This window comes from Symphalangus syndactylus, chromosome 21 (assembly GCF_028878055.3).
Source record: "Symphalangus syndactylus isolate Jambi chromosome 21, NHGRI_mSymSyn1-v2.1_pri, whole genome shotgun sequence".
NCBI lineage: Eukaryota > Metazoa > Chordata > Mammalia > Primates > Hylobatidae > Symphalangus > Symphalangus syndactylus.
Window position 1 is genome coordinate 53,662,866 of NC_072443.2, and position 15,641 is coordinate 53,678,506.

Sequence of the window (15,641 nt, forward strand, 5' to 3'; positions counted from 1 at the left end):
CTGTGCCCAGGGAGCAGAGGGGCAGAGCAGGTATTATGGGGGACTTCAAGCAGCATCTCCGTGGTGTCATGGCTGGTCATATCCCCAGCATCTGGATCCAGTGGGAAGGAGCACCCTCTGACCAGGTGGGGTGGCTTCATCCCCAGTAGAAAAGGTAGTAGAAGTTAGCCTGAAATGAGTACACAAAGAACCACAGGAGGGACATGTAATACAAGGTCCAGATAAAAGGTAATCCCTTGCCCAGTCACACACGAGCCCCTGCCAGTTTCCTTTTACAAAACCCATCCAGTGTGTTTTTAATCTATAACCCAGACATTTTTATTAGGGTAACTATTCACTGAGAAATAAAAGCCCTATTACCTCTTTACAGAGCATCCAAAATAGGATGATATAAAGTAAAAGAGGCCTTCTGATAATTTTCAGACCCGTAATTCTATCTGGAACTCAGAAACTGACCAGGGCGGCAACATGAGCAGACTGGGGAAACTTCCCCCTGCCTGGTACTGAAGTCCTGCTCTGCTCAACAGCTCTAGGAAGCCCATTTCAGTATCTGATGATGAAAATGATTCAGTTGGAATTAAGCCCTCAAAAATTAACAAAAACACTGTCTAATCACTTAGTTTGAATCATTAGTTATATGTTTAATGCAAACATTTTAAAAGAACTGCAAACTGGAAAAAAAAAATTCCCCTGAAATATTTAATGCAAATAAGTCCGGAGATGGTGCTTTTTACAAAAAGTTTGTCAGCAAATGCCCTTTTTTGTAGGGGACAGGACAGCAACAGAATGGGGACAGGATATCAGACAATTCATTTTTATTGCAGTAAGAGTAACAAGGAATCCCACCCCTCACATGCCCTTTGCTTTATGTAAAAACCTGTCCAGCAGAATGAGCAACAGTCACCCTCAAGAGCCGATTTAGCCCTAAGTGCCCATAGAACAGCCTCAGGCCACAACTTCTGTGCTCCCTCGCTGTGCCCAGAGCCATCTGCCAAGACCAGGAATTCAACTTTGGAGTCTAACTTTTTTTCTCTTTTTTTCACCTCTCAAAAAAATAAAAAGCCTTCAGTAATACAGCCCAAGGATTACCGTGTGTCTAAAGAAGGATAGATTCCCATAAACAATGTTGTCAGCTTGAGTGAGGTAAACACAGAAAGGCACACAATAAATTAAAGCAGACCCTGACTCTTCAGAGGCTCTGCGGTGACCTCTGGGGGGCCAGATCTGCCAGTGGCTGCGTTTCCAGCACTGACATAGTGTTGAGGACTGCTCTGGGGAGGAGGGACCCCTCCTTTAATAAGTTATGTTAGTATACAGGTCACAAGGTCGACTGGAGGAGAAAATCCTCCCCTTCCTATCTGGTGGGGCGCAGCCCCTCTAAAGTGATGTGTGCTTGCACACCAGCAAGCCACAGCCAGGTCTGCACAAAATCAATTTTATGTACACCCTTGTTAGAAAACTGGTGGCACATTAGTCCACAGGATTCCATCTGTTATTGACTTAAGTAAATCACTTAGAAAACACAAAATTGGAGGTTGCAGCTCCGTAAAATAATAAAGTGCTTTCGATGAGAGTAGCTGTTACTGATAGCTTCTCATTTCACCTGAGGCACCACAATCAATTTTTGAAAGGTGATAAGATTTATCTTGAGTAAAAACTGTAAGAGCTTCTTTCTACTAAAAAGCCTGCATTTCTAAATATACTTTTCTATTGGTTTCCACATCTTCATCTTACTAAATTTTAACTCACTGCAGGGTAAGGAAATAGTTTATTACCGGGTGGCGGGTGGGGGTGGGGGTGGAAAACAACAGAAAAGGAGAGGTCCATAAATATCCCTTAAGGGTTCCACTCATGAAGATGTTGGCAGGGGCAGGGGCAGGGGAGTGGTGGGGCGGTTATAGCAAAAAGGTCAGGCCTCATTGCTGAATCCAGGTGTGTGTCCGGATGACTTGAGCCACAGCTTAGCTTCTAAAAGCATTCACATATTGACCTAAGAATTTGTTACAAGTCCACATGCTTGATAACTGCTATAACACACTCGCATCTTCCATGGCCTCGATCCACCTATAAAACAAAACAGAGGGGACATTTGGTTTTGCGGCTCTGCCTATGACTCTGGTCACGGAACCTAGAAAAGACTGGACTAGTAGATTCCTCTTAGTTTGAAGTCAAGGACCATGTCGTATTCCTATTTGTTTCTCAAACATGTTTTCTATATTCAGCAAAAGGCCTGGAACACTGCAAAAGTTTACTGAATCAATGCATGCTTGATTCATGAATGAATCAAAACAGTCTAAACATGATTGTGACAAAGAACAGGTAGTTCTGCAGTTCTGCTATGGCCCAAAGGGACCTAATGGGATAGGAAGAATGGAGCAGAACAGAAGCCAAAGCCCCAAGAAACAACTTGTTTCTTTCTGAGAGAACAAAAAGCTATAAGACTAATTAGTTATTTTGGTACCTCTGAGCTGAATTGGTATCTTCTGCTTTGAAGCTATAAAATAAGGTTTTCTTGTGGTAAAGGTGAAAAATAGGTCCTACTTCGCTGCTGCCCTCTTCCTTTTCTGGAGCAATGGTGAAACCTAGCAGAGGCATACTCTCCATGGCCACTTTGTCCTGCAGAGAACAGAAGGAAAAATTGACATTAAACACCGCACTCTGCATAGTCATGTACTGTTATCTCCAATCTGAGATGCGTGAAGAGTGCCTCTGTGTGGGCTGTGCTTTGGCACCTGCGGGCTCACCACACACAAACTGTTGACCCTCGCTTCCCCCCAGAGCCAGCCCTGAGGAAGGAAAGAAACTCAACACTGGCTGGGCATGGTGGCTCACGCCTGTAATCCCTGTACTTTGGGAAGCTGAGGCGGGTGGATCACCTGAGGTCAGGAGTTCGAGACCAGCCTGGCCTACATGGTGAAATCCCATCTCTACTAAAAATACAAAAATTAGCTGGGTGTGGTGGCAGATGCCTGTAATCCCAGCTACTTGGGAGGCTGAGGCAGAAGAATGGCTTGAACCCAAGAGGCAGAGGTTGCAGTGAGCCGAGATCGCACCATTGCACCCCAGCCTGGGGGGCGGAGTGAGACTCTGTCTCACATATTGTCTCAACATACTGTGACAGTTTATCAGGGACCAGGCAGTTACATTTTCATTATCTTTAATCTTCACAACAATCATAGAAGGTGTCACTCCCATTCTAAGAAGAAACCAAGGCTCAAAAAAGGTTAATTGCCCAAGATCACACAGCCAGTACCAAGAGCAGATCCAGAATTTGCACTCATGACCACCTTCTAACCCCACATTCTTTCCATGGATTTGATCAGTCAGTGACTCAGTTTTGTAGTTACTTCTGATCACATATTCTATACTCATTCTTCCAAAACCTCATTTACAGTATTTCAATATGGAGCACTTGCACTGTCTGTGCTATAAAGTTGCTAACAATTTGATGAGATATACCCAAAGAACACAGATGGATCTTAGACACATAGTGCTCAGTGGAAAAAGATTTTTATATATAGGTAAAGACATTTTTATACACAGTTATGTAAAAACATACATGTTCATAAACAATACAGACTTTGTAAAAACACATAAAGAGATATAATTAAGCATATTAGAATGGTGGTGGGAGGAAGAAGAAGGGGAGTACAGTTTGTGTATAGAACAGAATCAAGCTGGGCACAGTGGCATGTACCTGTAGACCCAGATACACTGAAGGCCAAGGCAGGAGGACTGCTTGAGGCCAAGAATTTGAGTCCAGCCTGGACAACATTGTGAGACCTCATCCCTAAAACCCCAGAAAACTAAAAAAAAAAATATTTTTTAAAAATAAAAGGAATCAATTCTCAAGGATTGCTAGATCAGAAAAAGCCTTTGACAAAATTCAATATCCATTCATGGTGAAAACAAAAACAACAACAACAACAAAAAACCTCTTAGCAAACTAGAGTAGAAGGAAACTTTGTTAACTAACAAAGGGCATCTATAAAATACCTACAGCTAACATCATACTTAATAGTGAAACACCAAATGCTTTTCCTTAAAATTGGAAACAAGGCAAGAGTGGTGTTCACTCTCATCAATTCAATTCAACATTGTACTGAGGGCCCTAACTATTACATTAAGGAAAGAAAAAGAAATAAAGACATAAAGATCAGAAAAGAGGTAGAACTATTTGTGCTTGCAAAAAAACACAAAACAACTACTAGAACTAAAAATCAATTTAGAAAGGTCACAAGACAATCAGTTTTTATGTGTATATAGTAGCAGCAACTAGAAAATAAACTCCATTCAAAATGGCATCCAAAAAGATATTAAGAAATATATTAATAGAAGTATAAGATGTCTACACTAAAAACTACAAAACACTAAAAGAGAATTCAAGGCTTAAATAAATGAAAATCTATGTACCATGTTCATGGATTGAAAGATTCAATATTACAATGCCAGTTCTCCCCAAATTGGTCTATAGATTCCATAATCCCTATCATAGAAATTGGTAAGTTTATATGAAAACATAGAAGACCTAGAATGCCCAAGACAATTTTTTTTCTTTTTTGAGACAGAGTCTGGGGAAAAAAAGTCTGACTGGAGTGCAGTGGTGTGATCTCGGCTCACTGCAACCTCTGCTTGCTGTGTTCAAGCGATTCTCATGCCTCAGCCTCACAAGTAGCTGAGATTACAGGTATGCACCACCACACCTCCCTAATTTTTTGTATTTTTAGTAGAGACGGGGTTTCATTGTGTTGGCCAGGCTGGTCTTGAACTCCTGGCCTCAAGTGATCTGCCTGTCTTGGTGTCCCAAGTGCTGGGAGTACAGGCGTAGGCACCTTTCCAGCCTTGAAACAGTCTTAAAAAAGAACTAGGTTGGAGGACTTACACAACCTGACTTCAAGACTTACTATAAAGTTATAGTATTTGAGACAATTTGGTACTGGCATAAGGATTGGTAAATATATGAATGGAACACAATGGAAAGTCCAGAAATAGACCTCTATTTATTCCATCATTTGAGATTTAACAAAGACACTGAAGCAATCCAATAGGGAGAGGCAAGTCTTTTCAACAAATGGTGCTGGAACAACTGGATATTCATAATGAAAAAAAGGAACCTCAACTCCCATGTCATACCATACACAAAAATTAATTTGTGATAGACCTAGAAGTAAAAGCTAAAACATTAATGCTTTCAGAAAATAGAGGAAAATAACTTTGTAGCTTGCAGTAGACAAAAATGCCTTAGCACACAGAAAGCAACAGTCATAAAAGGAAACACTGACAAAGTAGACTTCCTCAAAGTTATAAACTGCTGTTCACCAAAAGATTCATTCATTCAGGCCGGGCGCGGTGGCTCACGCTTGTAATCCCAGCACTGGGGGAGGCCGAGGCGGGCGGATCACGAGGTCAGGAGATCGAGACCACGGTGAAACCCCTTCTCTACTAAAAATACAAAAAAAATTAGCCGGGCGTGGTGGCGGGCGCCTGTAGTCCCAGCTACTCGGAGAGGCTGAGGCAGGAGAATGGCGTGAACCCCGGGGGACGGAGCCTGCAGTGAGCCAAGATCACGCCACTGCACTCCAGCCTGGGTGAAAGAGCGAGACTCCTTCTCAAAAAAAAAAAAAAAAAAAAAAAAAAAAAGATTCATTCATTCATTCATTAGAAAATGAACAGGCAAGCCACAGACAGGGAGAATATTTGTAAAACATTTATCTGACAAAAGCCTGGTATATAGGATACAGAAAGAAATCCTATAACTCAATCACAGGCACAATCTACTTTAAAAAAATGGACAAGAGATCTGAATAGACACTTCTCAAATGGAAATATGAGTGGCCAATAAGCACATGAAAGCAATCATGTGCTTAATATCATTAGTTACTATGGAAATCTAAATTAAAACAACACTGAGTTCCCTCAACACTCCCCACCAGAATGGCTAAAATTTTAAAGCCTGACAACACCAACTGTTACCAATGATGTGGAGCAACCAGAACTCAAATTCACACACGTTGTTGGGGGAGTGTAAAATGGCACCCCACTTTGGAAAAAGGCCTCACAATTCCTTATAAACCAAATATATGCCTGCCTTATGATCCATCAATTCCAATCCTAGGTAATGACCCAAGTGAAATAAAAATTTATGTTCCCACAAAAACCTGTATGAAAATGTTTAAAGCAGTTTTATTCATAATCACCAAAACCTAGAAGCAATCCAAATGTCCTTTGACTGGTGAACAGCTAAACAAAACTGGTATATTCACAAAACGGAAGACTACTCAGCCATAAAAAGAAGTGAACTACTGCTATATGCAACAACATAAATGAATCTCAAAAACATCATGGTTAATAGAAGTCACACGATTCCATCTGTTTGAGGATCAAGAGGCAAAACTAATCTATGGTGGAAAAAAATTGGAACAGGGTGTTGCCTCTGGGGACGGGATGATAATGGCAATTTGTAGGTGTGTGCATTAATCAAAACTCACCAAATAGTATATTTGAGATTTGTGCACTTCATTATATATAAATTAGACCTCAAAAGGAAAAAAAAAGGTACAAAAACATTGAATTCATAGGGGTAAGTATATTTTGAAAAACATCAAAGTAAAAGGTATAGAAGGATGAATAGATAGGTACTTGACAAAGGAAATGTAGGAAATGTTAATTGTACAATCTAGTTAATGGTCATATGATAGTTCACTGTAAAATTATTATTATTATTTTTTAAGACAGTCTTGCTCTGTTGCCCAGGCTGGAGTGCGGTGGTGTGATCTTGGCTCACTGTAACCTCTACCTCCTGGATTCAAACGATTCTCCTGCCTCAGCCTCCTAAGTAGTTGAGACTACAGGTGCGTGCCATCATCCCCGGCTAATTTTTGTATTTTTAGTAGAGACAAGGTTTCGCCATGTTGGCCAGGCTGATCTCTAACTCCTGGCCTCAAGTGATCCTCCTGCCTCAGCCTCTCAAAGTGCTGGGATTACACGCATGAGCCACCATGCCCGGCTAGTTCACTGTAAAATTCTTTCAACATTCCTTTATGTTTGAAAATTTTTATAAACAATAAATATAATAAAGAAATAATAAAATGTTGGAAAAAATAGGCTGGGCACAGTGGCTTACACCTGTAATCCCAACACTTTGGAAGGCCAAAGTGGGAGGATCACTTGAGGCCAATAGTTCGAGAACAACCTGAGCAACATAGTGAGACTGCCTCTACAAAAAATAAAAAAATTGGCCGGGCATGGTAGCTCACGCCTGTAATCCCAGCACTTTGGAAGCCGAGGCGGGTGGATCATGAGGTCAAGAGATTGAGACCATCCTGGCCAACATGGTGAAACCCCGTCTCTACTAAAAATACAAAAATTAGCCAGGCGTGGTGGTGGGCACCTGTAGTCCCAGCTACTCAGGAGGCTGAGGCAGGAGAATCACTTGAACCCGGGAGGCGGAGGTTGCAGTGAGCCGAGATTGCACCACTGCACTCCAGCCTGGTGACAGAGTGAGTCTCCATCTCAAGAAAAAAAAATTCAAATAAAAAAATTAGCTGGGCCTGGTGTCACACACTTGTGGTCCCAACTTCTTGGGCGGCTGAGTTGGGAAGATGGCTTGAGTCCAGTGGTTCAAAGCTGCAGTGAACAGTGATCACACCACTGCACTCCAGCCTTGGGCAACAGAGCAAGACCCTGTCTTGAAACAAACAGAAAATGTTGGAAAAAATAAAGATTCCTATGTATTTTTGATAGTCGCTTTCTCCCAGGACTGTTACTAAATAGCAAGTTGCATCAGCTCTAGGCCACCTCAGGGTGCATGACAGGGGTGTGCAGTGGTGCAGACAGTGCAAACCAGCTATCCACTTCATCAGAACCTTTTTTTCTTTGATGGTATTTGAAAGCTTTGTTCCATCGCTGGAACAGGTTTATTGAGAAATTATGTAAATTCCTCTTTCTAGAAGAAACTGCTTTGGAGTCATACTTAAGTCCATCATTCAGTCATTCATTCATTCATTTTATTTTTCGTTGAGATAGGGTTTCACTATGTTGCTCCGGCTGGTCTCGAACTCTTGGCCTCAAGAGATCCTCAGCCTCCCAAAGTCCTGGGATTATAGGCAGGAACCACCATGCCAGGCCCCTAAATCCATCTTTTAAAATAAGCTTATGCTGTCACTTCCATGACAACTGTTCAGTTTGTTTTGGAAAGATAAAAATCCCCCACAGTGTGGAAGACTCCACCTGTGGACACAGGCAAAGGCCCCTCAGGGTGGGGTGTGGCTCACCGGGTACCCAAGCCACTCAGGGCTATGGCAGATCCCCTGTCTGCCTGCTTTGCTTAGAGTAAACAGATGTGGGGCCTTGCTAAGTGTTTAAGTATGGCTCCAAAGCAATTTCTTCTAGAAAGCCATCCTCTGTGATCCCTGGGGATGGGCACACGGCAACCTTCACAGTTGCAGGTCCTTCCAGAGGGAAGCTTCATGCCCCAAAGAAGGAAGTGCCTTCTGCACATTTGCTAGCATCTGTGGCCAGGGGAGAAGAGCCAGCCCTATCTGACAGGCATATCCCAGTGGAACAAAGCACCCGCCCTCTGCAGCTCATCAGAATACATTTAACTCCCATTTTCAAAGCTGAAACTATGCCTGACCACCTAGAAGCCACCAGCTGGTGGAGCATGGAGAGAGAAATGTTTCACATTATCCAACAGGTTCAGCCTCGGTCAGGGCCAGACAGCACCCTGCTACACAACCACAGCCACACATCTGTCTACTCTGGAAGTAAGCTTGATTTCCAAGGCTCTCTCACCTAAAGGTATTCTATAAAATACAGATTTCAGTTTTCTTTAGAAGAGTTACCAGAGTTACCCTATAAAAGAAATGGACAGACAGAAAGGGAGTAGCTTCCTCCACACTGCTGAATTTTGCCCCAAGCAATCTAAGTAGACAGTAGGAAGGCGTTTTCTTTTGTGGCATGACTGGCTTGTCCCGTCTTTGTCCTAGATGCTGGGCCTATGCCATTTAAACACTTTGCAGCACAGCTTGGCATGTCCGTACCTTCTTATCTCCACAAAGAAACTGCAAATTCCTTAGATTTTGAAGTGGTGTGTGGTTGTGTAGCCACAGCAACATTGAGCACATGGCATTGCTCACTAAAGACTTGACTGCCACGAGAACTGGCTCAGCAGCCAGGACTCACACAGCCTTGCAGGTGACAGGATGTGTGCAGGCCCCAGGGGGTCATTTCACAGGAGAGAGGAGAGGGGAGAGAGTGCAGATCACTACTACCTCACTGGCCATGTAGGTGTAGAGAACTTTGCCTTTGATGACAAACCAGAGCTTCTTCCAGTGCCGCTTGCCCCTCTTACACCGGCTGAGATAGCCACTGATGGCAGAGCCCTCTCCAGAGGCAGCCACCTGGCAGGAGGGAAGCAGAGCGGTCAGGCCACCCCGGTGGTCAGGCACAGTTCAAATAGAGCACAATTCAAAATGACACTGCAAATCATTTGGCTGACTACTTATACTGCTTTGACACTGGATAAGGTCTCAGGATCTACCCAGTACCAAAGTCAGCAAGATGGTGCTTCACGCTTTGAGAAACAAGATTTAATGAATGGACCCGGATGACTTTGGGAATGCTGATGCTGCCCTCTAGTGGTGTTTCAGATTCTTGGTTCCCTCTCTCAGCCTCAGCCCCTCAACTCAAGAAACTTCGTTCAGGTACTTCGGCGAAAGCTTCTTCCTTCTAAAATTAACTCTTGCACTTTCAACTTATCTCTTCCTCACATTTAGGGAGGGATCCTCTTTGTATTGTTACCTAAAAGGTATTATAGTCTCCTGCCTAGTGGGGTGTGTGCAGCGTTAAGTCCTTTTATTATTATTACTACTCTTTGTGGTGGCGGGGGGGTAGTAGTATTCTGTCCACAGGCTTCATGTGGTGAGGAACGCAGGCTTGGAGTTAATACCAACCTGGATTTCCCATCCAGGCTCTACCAATTACTAGGTGGTTAATGATGAGCAATTTGCTGACTTCTTCTAAGTCTCAATTTCCTCATTAGTAAAAGAGGAATGCAATGTAAAAAATGTGAGCTTTATACATATATGTCATTATGAAACGATCTCTAAGACAAATTAAGTGGAGAAAACAGAAGAGATTCTGTATAATATGTTGTCTTTTGGGTAGAAAAAGAAGATCTATGAATGTACATCTGTATTATGTATGTGCATGAAAATTTCTAGAAGGATCCATAAGAAACTTGATGGCGGTGGGACTGAGGGAGGCTGGGAAGGATGAGAAACTCACTTTTCATCATATGTGCTGTTTTGTACTTTTTTGGGAAAAATGTTTAACCATGTATGTGTTCAGGTTTTTTGAGACAGAGTCTCTCTGTGTCACCAGGCTGGTGTGCAGTGGCGCCATCTCGGCTCACTGCAACCTTCACCTCCCTGAGGTTCAAGCGATTCTCCTGCCTCAGCCTCCAGAGTAGCTGGGACTACAGGTGCATGACACCACACCGGGCTGATTTTTGTATTTTTAGTAGAGACGGGGTTTCACTGTGTTAGCCAGGATGGTCTCGATCTCCTCACCTCACGCTCTGCCCACCTCAGCCTCCCAAAGTGCTGGGATTACAGGCGTGAGCCACCGAGCCCGGCCGTATGTGTTATTTCCAAGATTTTTAATTTGCAAAAGGAACAAGTTAAGGGATAAAACTGTACCTATTTAAATTTTCCATTCTCTAACACTTTTAAACCCTTGCTACCTGCTACTTGATATTAATGGACTAACTTGGAAGCAGCTGATCACACTTGTGGACTCCTTGTGTATTCACAGACATACATTGGTCTGTGGTTGTGAATGGAAATACAGACATACAATCTGGTCCTATTTGTGGGATACAACTGAGTTTAGCCAATTCTGAAGTTTCTTGCGGAGCCCATGGCCTCCAGGGACCTCAACACCTGAGCCGGGTTGGGACCCCCTAGGATGAGGGGATGACATGGAAGGACCAATCCAGGAATTTGGCTCCTTTAGACTGAAGAGCCCCCATGATCTGTGCAGTCTGCTTGGGTACTAGATCTAGGCTATGGGGCAGGAGAAAAAGGAGAGAAAAGAAAAGAGGAGGAGGGGAGAGGTAGAGAGAAGGATGGGAAAGATGTCTCCTAGCACCATCACTGTCAAGTCAGTCCTCGTAGCTGGGATGCTTCCATTAGGAATGCTCTGTCTGGAAGAGACTGGTCAGGCTGGGACAGGGCAGGGTCTGACTCCGTCTACCCAGGACAACCATGAACCTTCCAAATGCCCTACTTCCCACTTGGGTAGCCCTGCCTGCTTTACCTCTGTCAGGGCTGAAGGGACTTTCTTCTGCTTCTTGAAGGTCGAGGGGTTAATGCTCTGGAAGACGGATGAAAAGGCACTGCCTGAGAAGCGGGGTGCAGAGAGTGGGAAGCTCATGCTCACAGGCCGCTCTGTAACCGAAAGAAGCCATGGGGAAGGGAGGTGAGAGGTGTGCCTGTGGCTTGTCTTTGGAATGCTGATTCCTGTAAAATCCCTCCAGGAATGTGAGCCATGGGGGGTTAAGTGGGACCTGAAAGTCAAGCACTCTCCCTCCCTCCCACAGGAACAGACAAAGGCTATGGGGGCTGGGGAGGGGACGCTTTTCCAGGGCGCTGGACCAGCCCTTCACCTCCAGGCCTCCAGGTAGCAGGGACTGGGCTGTCTTCTCTGATGACCTTAGTCTAGCCCCGTGGAGTGGAGGCCAGGGAGAGACTTTAGTTTTAGGCCCAAGATACACCTGCTCTCCTTCCTGGGAACTTGACCCTGCTTGGGCAAGGCCTGTCCCTTCAGCATTGACCAGGTCTCTCAAGGGCTGGCTCAGCTTCCCAAGGCTCCTGTGTGGAATAGCTTCACCCCTCCCTGACCCCAGCTCCTCTGCTGCCAGGCTTATATAGTCCTTAGTCCCAGAAAGGTGTCACAGGACACAGGCCTATGGCACACTTGACAAGAGGGCCTCTATGGTAAAGGACACAGGAGTTCCCTGCCTCTGTCTCCTTACAGACACACTGATTCCTAAGCTTAGCTACCCACAGAGCTCTTCTTCTGGGGACACCAATCAATTTTCCACAGAATCCACATATTGGGAAATGGTGCCCGAACCTCTATTTCCTCCCTCCATGGAGTGAATAACTCCCTCCAGGGAAAGCGGTTTCAGGCATGAACCATGGACCACAGAGAAGCCACTGGAGCCTGGGGAGAAGCCACCAGGCCACTTGGAAGAAGGCAAGTGGTCCCCAGGTTACCTCTCATCAGGCCCGGGACAGCCCTGCCCCGCTTCTTCAGCTCCCCGAAGCAGCCATCGCAGACCTTGGCCATCCTGTCCTTCAGGTACTTCAGCGGGTACTTGTTCCGCGAACAGTTCCGGCACACGATCTGCAGGCCCAGGTGGGAAGATTCTCACCCCTCTCAGTGCGTGCAAAGGAGACCTGCACCCCTCCCCTCCACTCCCTCTGCTAATCCACCCACAACTGCCCCTAGGGAGCCCCAGGTTCTGAGCATGGAGCTGTGCGTGTCCCCTACTTTTCCGGCAAGGCTTCAACTTGTTTCTGAGCCAGTGCCTATCTGCTTTTCTGATGAGCCTGCACCCTTAACCACTACATGATACTTTTTTCTCCAAGCACAATAGCCATGTATGCTACGGTTTTCTGTTGAAAACATAGTGGTGTGGAAGAGGACTTGGAGCTCTGGTTTGACGATCTATAAAATGGGAATTAGCAATCTGTACCTCCCGGGTTGGTGTGAACATGCCTCACTCTGGGGCTTACAGTAGCTGTTGGACATCCCTGAGCCCCTGGCTGGGCAGGGACATGCCCTTCCCCCACCCCACCCCCACGCACACACTCACCCCAGATGGAGCGACTCACCTTGCCACAGGCGTGACAGTGATGACGCCGCAGGGTGAGGGAGAAGTCGCAGCCGCAGTTCATGCACATCATGACGTGTGTGACAGGCACCAGGGTGGGGGGCCTCTCCCCAAGGCTAACCCCCAGCCTCTCTCGTATCTGCAGCAACAGAATTGGCTGAGTAATGTGGAATGTGGCCAGGAGACCAGCCAGATGCACAGCCCAGTGAGCCCTGCCCTGCTTCTCTGTGCAGGGTGTGTGCGTGTGTGGGTGAGTGGGTCTGATGCTGAAGGCACCCTCCTGCACCCTCCAGGATGCTCACCCTTGGTTGGGAAACAGCCAGACTGTGAGAACAGGGCTGGGGGTGCTGGGCTCCTAGGTTACACGGAAGCCACCCCTGACTAGGGTGGGAGCATGGCAGGGGTGTGGGGGGAGCCAGTACCCCACTGACAGGAGCTACACGTCCATCTGGGTGTGAGTGGCAACAGCAATGCCTGCCGCCCAAGGAACCCCAGGTCTCTGAGGCTGGTGGCCCCTGGGCCCTGCCCACCCACTCACCTCCACGCTATGGTGGAATGCAGCCAGAGCCTGGGCCTTGTAGTCCTCAGGGAGGGCTCTGCTCAGACAGCCATACCACTCGTCCCTCTCTGCACAGGAGCTGCGGGCATGGGCTGGAGTGAGCAAAGGCAGGAGCAGCTCTGCCTCCCACCCTCCATCTCGGCACGGATGAGGTTCTCACTCAGATGCCCCATCCTCCTCCCTCGAGCCTGTACCTCTCACACTGCCCAGAACCATAAGCAAAGAACAGATCACCTGCCAGACTAGGTTTTCTAGCAGACCACCAGTCTGTTAGCTGTCCTTGGGCCTGTTTCTTCTTACACTGGAATAATAATATTCCCCTAACTCCCAGGGCTGCTGTGGGGATGAAGGGAGATGTGGGAAGTGGAACCACATTGTCAACATTGTGCAAAAGCAAGAGACATTAGGAAGGCCCAGAGGGTCCCACACTTTAGGAGAAACGAGCTGGCAGGGGACAGAGAGCTGGGTACCTGTGGAGGACGAAGGGTAGGTGGGAGCTGGCAAAGGTAAACATCTCTGTCTCCCACCTTCCTCATCTCCCCAGATAGCTTCCCAGACAGTCATCTGACAGGCACTTTCCAAGTCCCTGCTCTGCACCAGGGAGGGCTTCTTGAGTGGCAAGAGCTACGCCTGGGCTGTGTGCCAGGTAGCTGGGTGGAGTTCTCAGAGTCTCCACTAGATGCCGCGCCTACACCACAGGTAAGTGTGCAGCCTGCCCCGGAAAGCAAGCATAAGGGCCTGCTGGCCTGGGCGGGAGCAGTGCTGCAGGGCAGAGGCTGAATCAGCATTGTGGGCTGCAAGACACCATGTCCCTAAAAGCTGATGAATGGGTCCTGCTGTCCCCTGGGAGCTTCAAGTGTGAAGGGTCTGGACTAGCAGGAAGGTGACTGGCATGCTAAAGGCCACTGTCCTTGCCCTGGGAGATGGGCAGCCCCACCTGAAGGCCCATGTGTGGATCGTCACCACCTTCATGTCATGGCCGGACTAACAGAAACTATATGCTGGCAGCCTCCTGCCCTTGATTTTATCACAAGGAGAGGTGATGGCCACGATCCCCACCCAGGCATCACCTCCTCCAGGAAGCATTCCCTCACTCCTCCAGATGGGGCAGTCCCTCCTTTGGGTTTCCAAGCCCTCTTCTACTCCCTCATGCCGTAGACTGTAACAGATAAAAGCTCTGGTCCACACAGTCCTGGGTTCAAACTCCAGTTCCACCTCACCTGGCTGTGTGACCCTTTTGCAAGCCTCAACTCCCTGTGCATGGAAGGAGCCGCAAACCCCAGCTCTAAGGGTAGTGATGAGGATCCCGGCGGTGTCTGGGGCCTGACAGGTGTCTAATGCCTGTTACTGTTGTCATTACCACTGTTAATTGTTACAGCAGTTACTGCCCTGCATCTGAAGCAGTTTACAACTCTCCTACCTGTAATGTGGGCTCCTGGAGAGCACAACAATGGCTAAATTGTTGCCAGACCTGTCACTGAGGTGTGGCTAATAAATGCTTAAATTTTTTTTTTTTTGGAGACAGGGTCTCACTATGTTGCCCAGGCTGGTCCCAAACTCCTGGCCTCGAGTAATCCTCCAGCCTCAGCCTCCCAGAGTGATGGGATCACAGGTATGAGCCACCATGCCCCACCTAATAAATGATTTTAATGAGAAAATGCATCTATGAGAATGCATGTGCACGAGTGCATTTAGATCCCATTTCACACTCAGAACCGCCCAGTGCAGGATAAACCCCCACGTGATAGGCATTGCTGCCATCCCAGGGTCATGTGCTTGCTGAGAGGAGACACCCAAGCCCCAGAAGCCTTGCTGACCCCTGCCATGCACGTCCCTGATTGAAGAGCTGCTCTTGGCTGGAGCCATACCTCCCTGGTTTCCAAGCCCCCGAGCGCTTGAGCTTACCTTGCCCGGAGAGAAGGAAAAGGGGATGCTCTTTAAGGTCATGGTCTAAAGCCAGAGATGAGGATCCCAGGCAACCTGAGGACCTGGAGAAATGCAGACCTTTCTGATAGAAAGGCCATGCCCCCCTGTGGTCTAAATGTTTGTGTCCCCCCAAATTCAAATGCAGAAATCCTCTTCCCAAAGGCGCTGGTGTTGGGAGGCAGGGCCTTTGGGAGGTGATGAGGCCATGGGTGTGGAGATCTCACGAATGAGATTAGTGCCCTTATACAAGGGGCC

The 15,641-nt window shown here is 46.7% G+C and overlaps 1 protein-coding gene and 1 long non-coding RNA gene across 4 annotated transcripts in view; one reads left to right on the plus strand and one right to left on the minus strand.

The window, feature by feature from the left end:
- Window positions 1–800: 800 nt before the first annotated feature.
- FGD5 (FYVE, RhoGEF and PH domain containing 5) overlaps window positions 801–15,641 on the minus strand; it is a 151,503-nt gene continuing 136,662 nt past the window's right edge. For all 3 annotated transcript variants that reach the window (XM_063630257.1, XM_055260332.2, XM_055260333.2), the window contains 7 exons: window positions 13,440–13,539; window positions 12,903–13,040; window positions 12,282–12,411; window positions 11,320–11,450; window positions 9,273–9,401; window positions 2,462–2,616; window positions 801–2,064 (listed from right to left, as the gene is read on the minus strand). In XM_063630257.1, the coding sequence (XP_063486327.1) occupies window positions 2,028–2,064; window positions 2,462–2,616; window positions 9,273–9,401; window positions 11,320–11,450; window positions 12,282–12,411; window positions 12,903–13,040; window positions 13,440–13,539 (820 nt within the window). In that variant the 3' untranslated portion in view covers window positions 801–2,027. The remainder of the gene's footprint in view (window positions 2,065–2,461; window positions 2,617–9,272; window positions 9,402–11,319; window positions 11,451–12,281; window positions 12,412–12,902; window positions 13,041–13,439; window positions 13,540–15,641) is intronic.
- LOC129471576 (uncharacterized) lies at window positions 11,417–15,513 on the plus strand. Its single transcript, XR_010118523.1, has 5 exons — window positions 11,417–11,481; window positions 12,109–12,366; window positions 13,047–13,151; window positions 14,005–14,159; window positions 14,986–15,513. It is a non-coding gene; the product is annotated as an uncharacterized lncRNA (long non-coding RNA).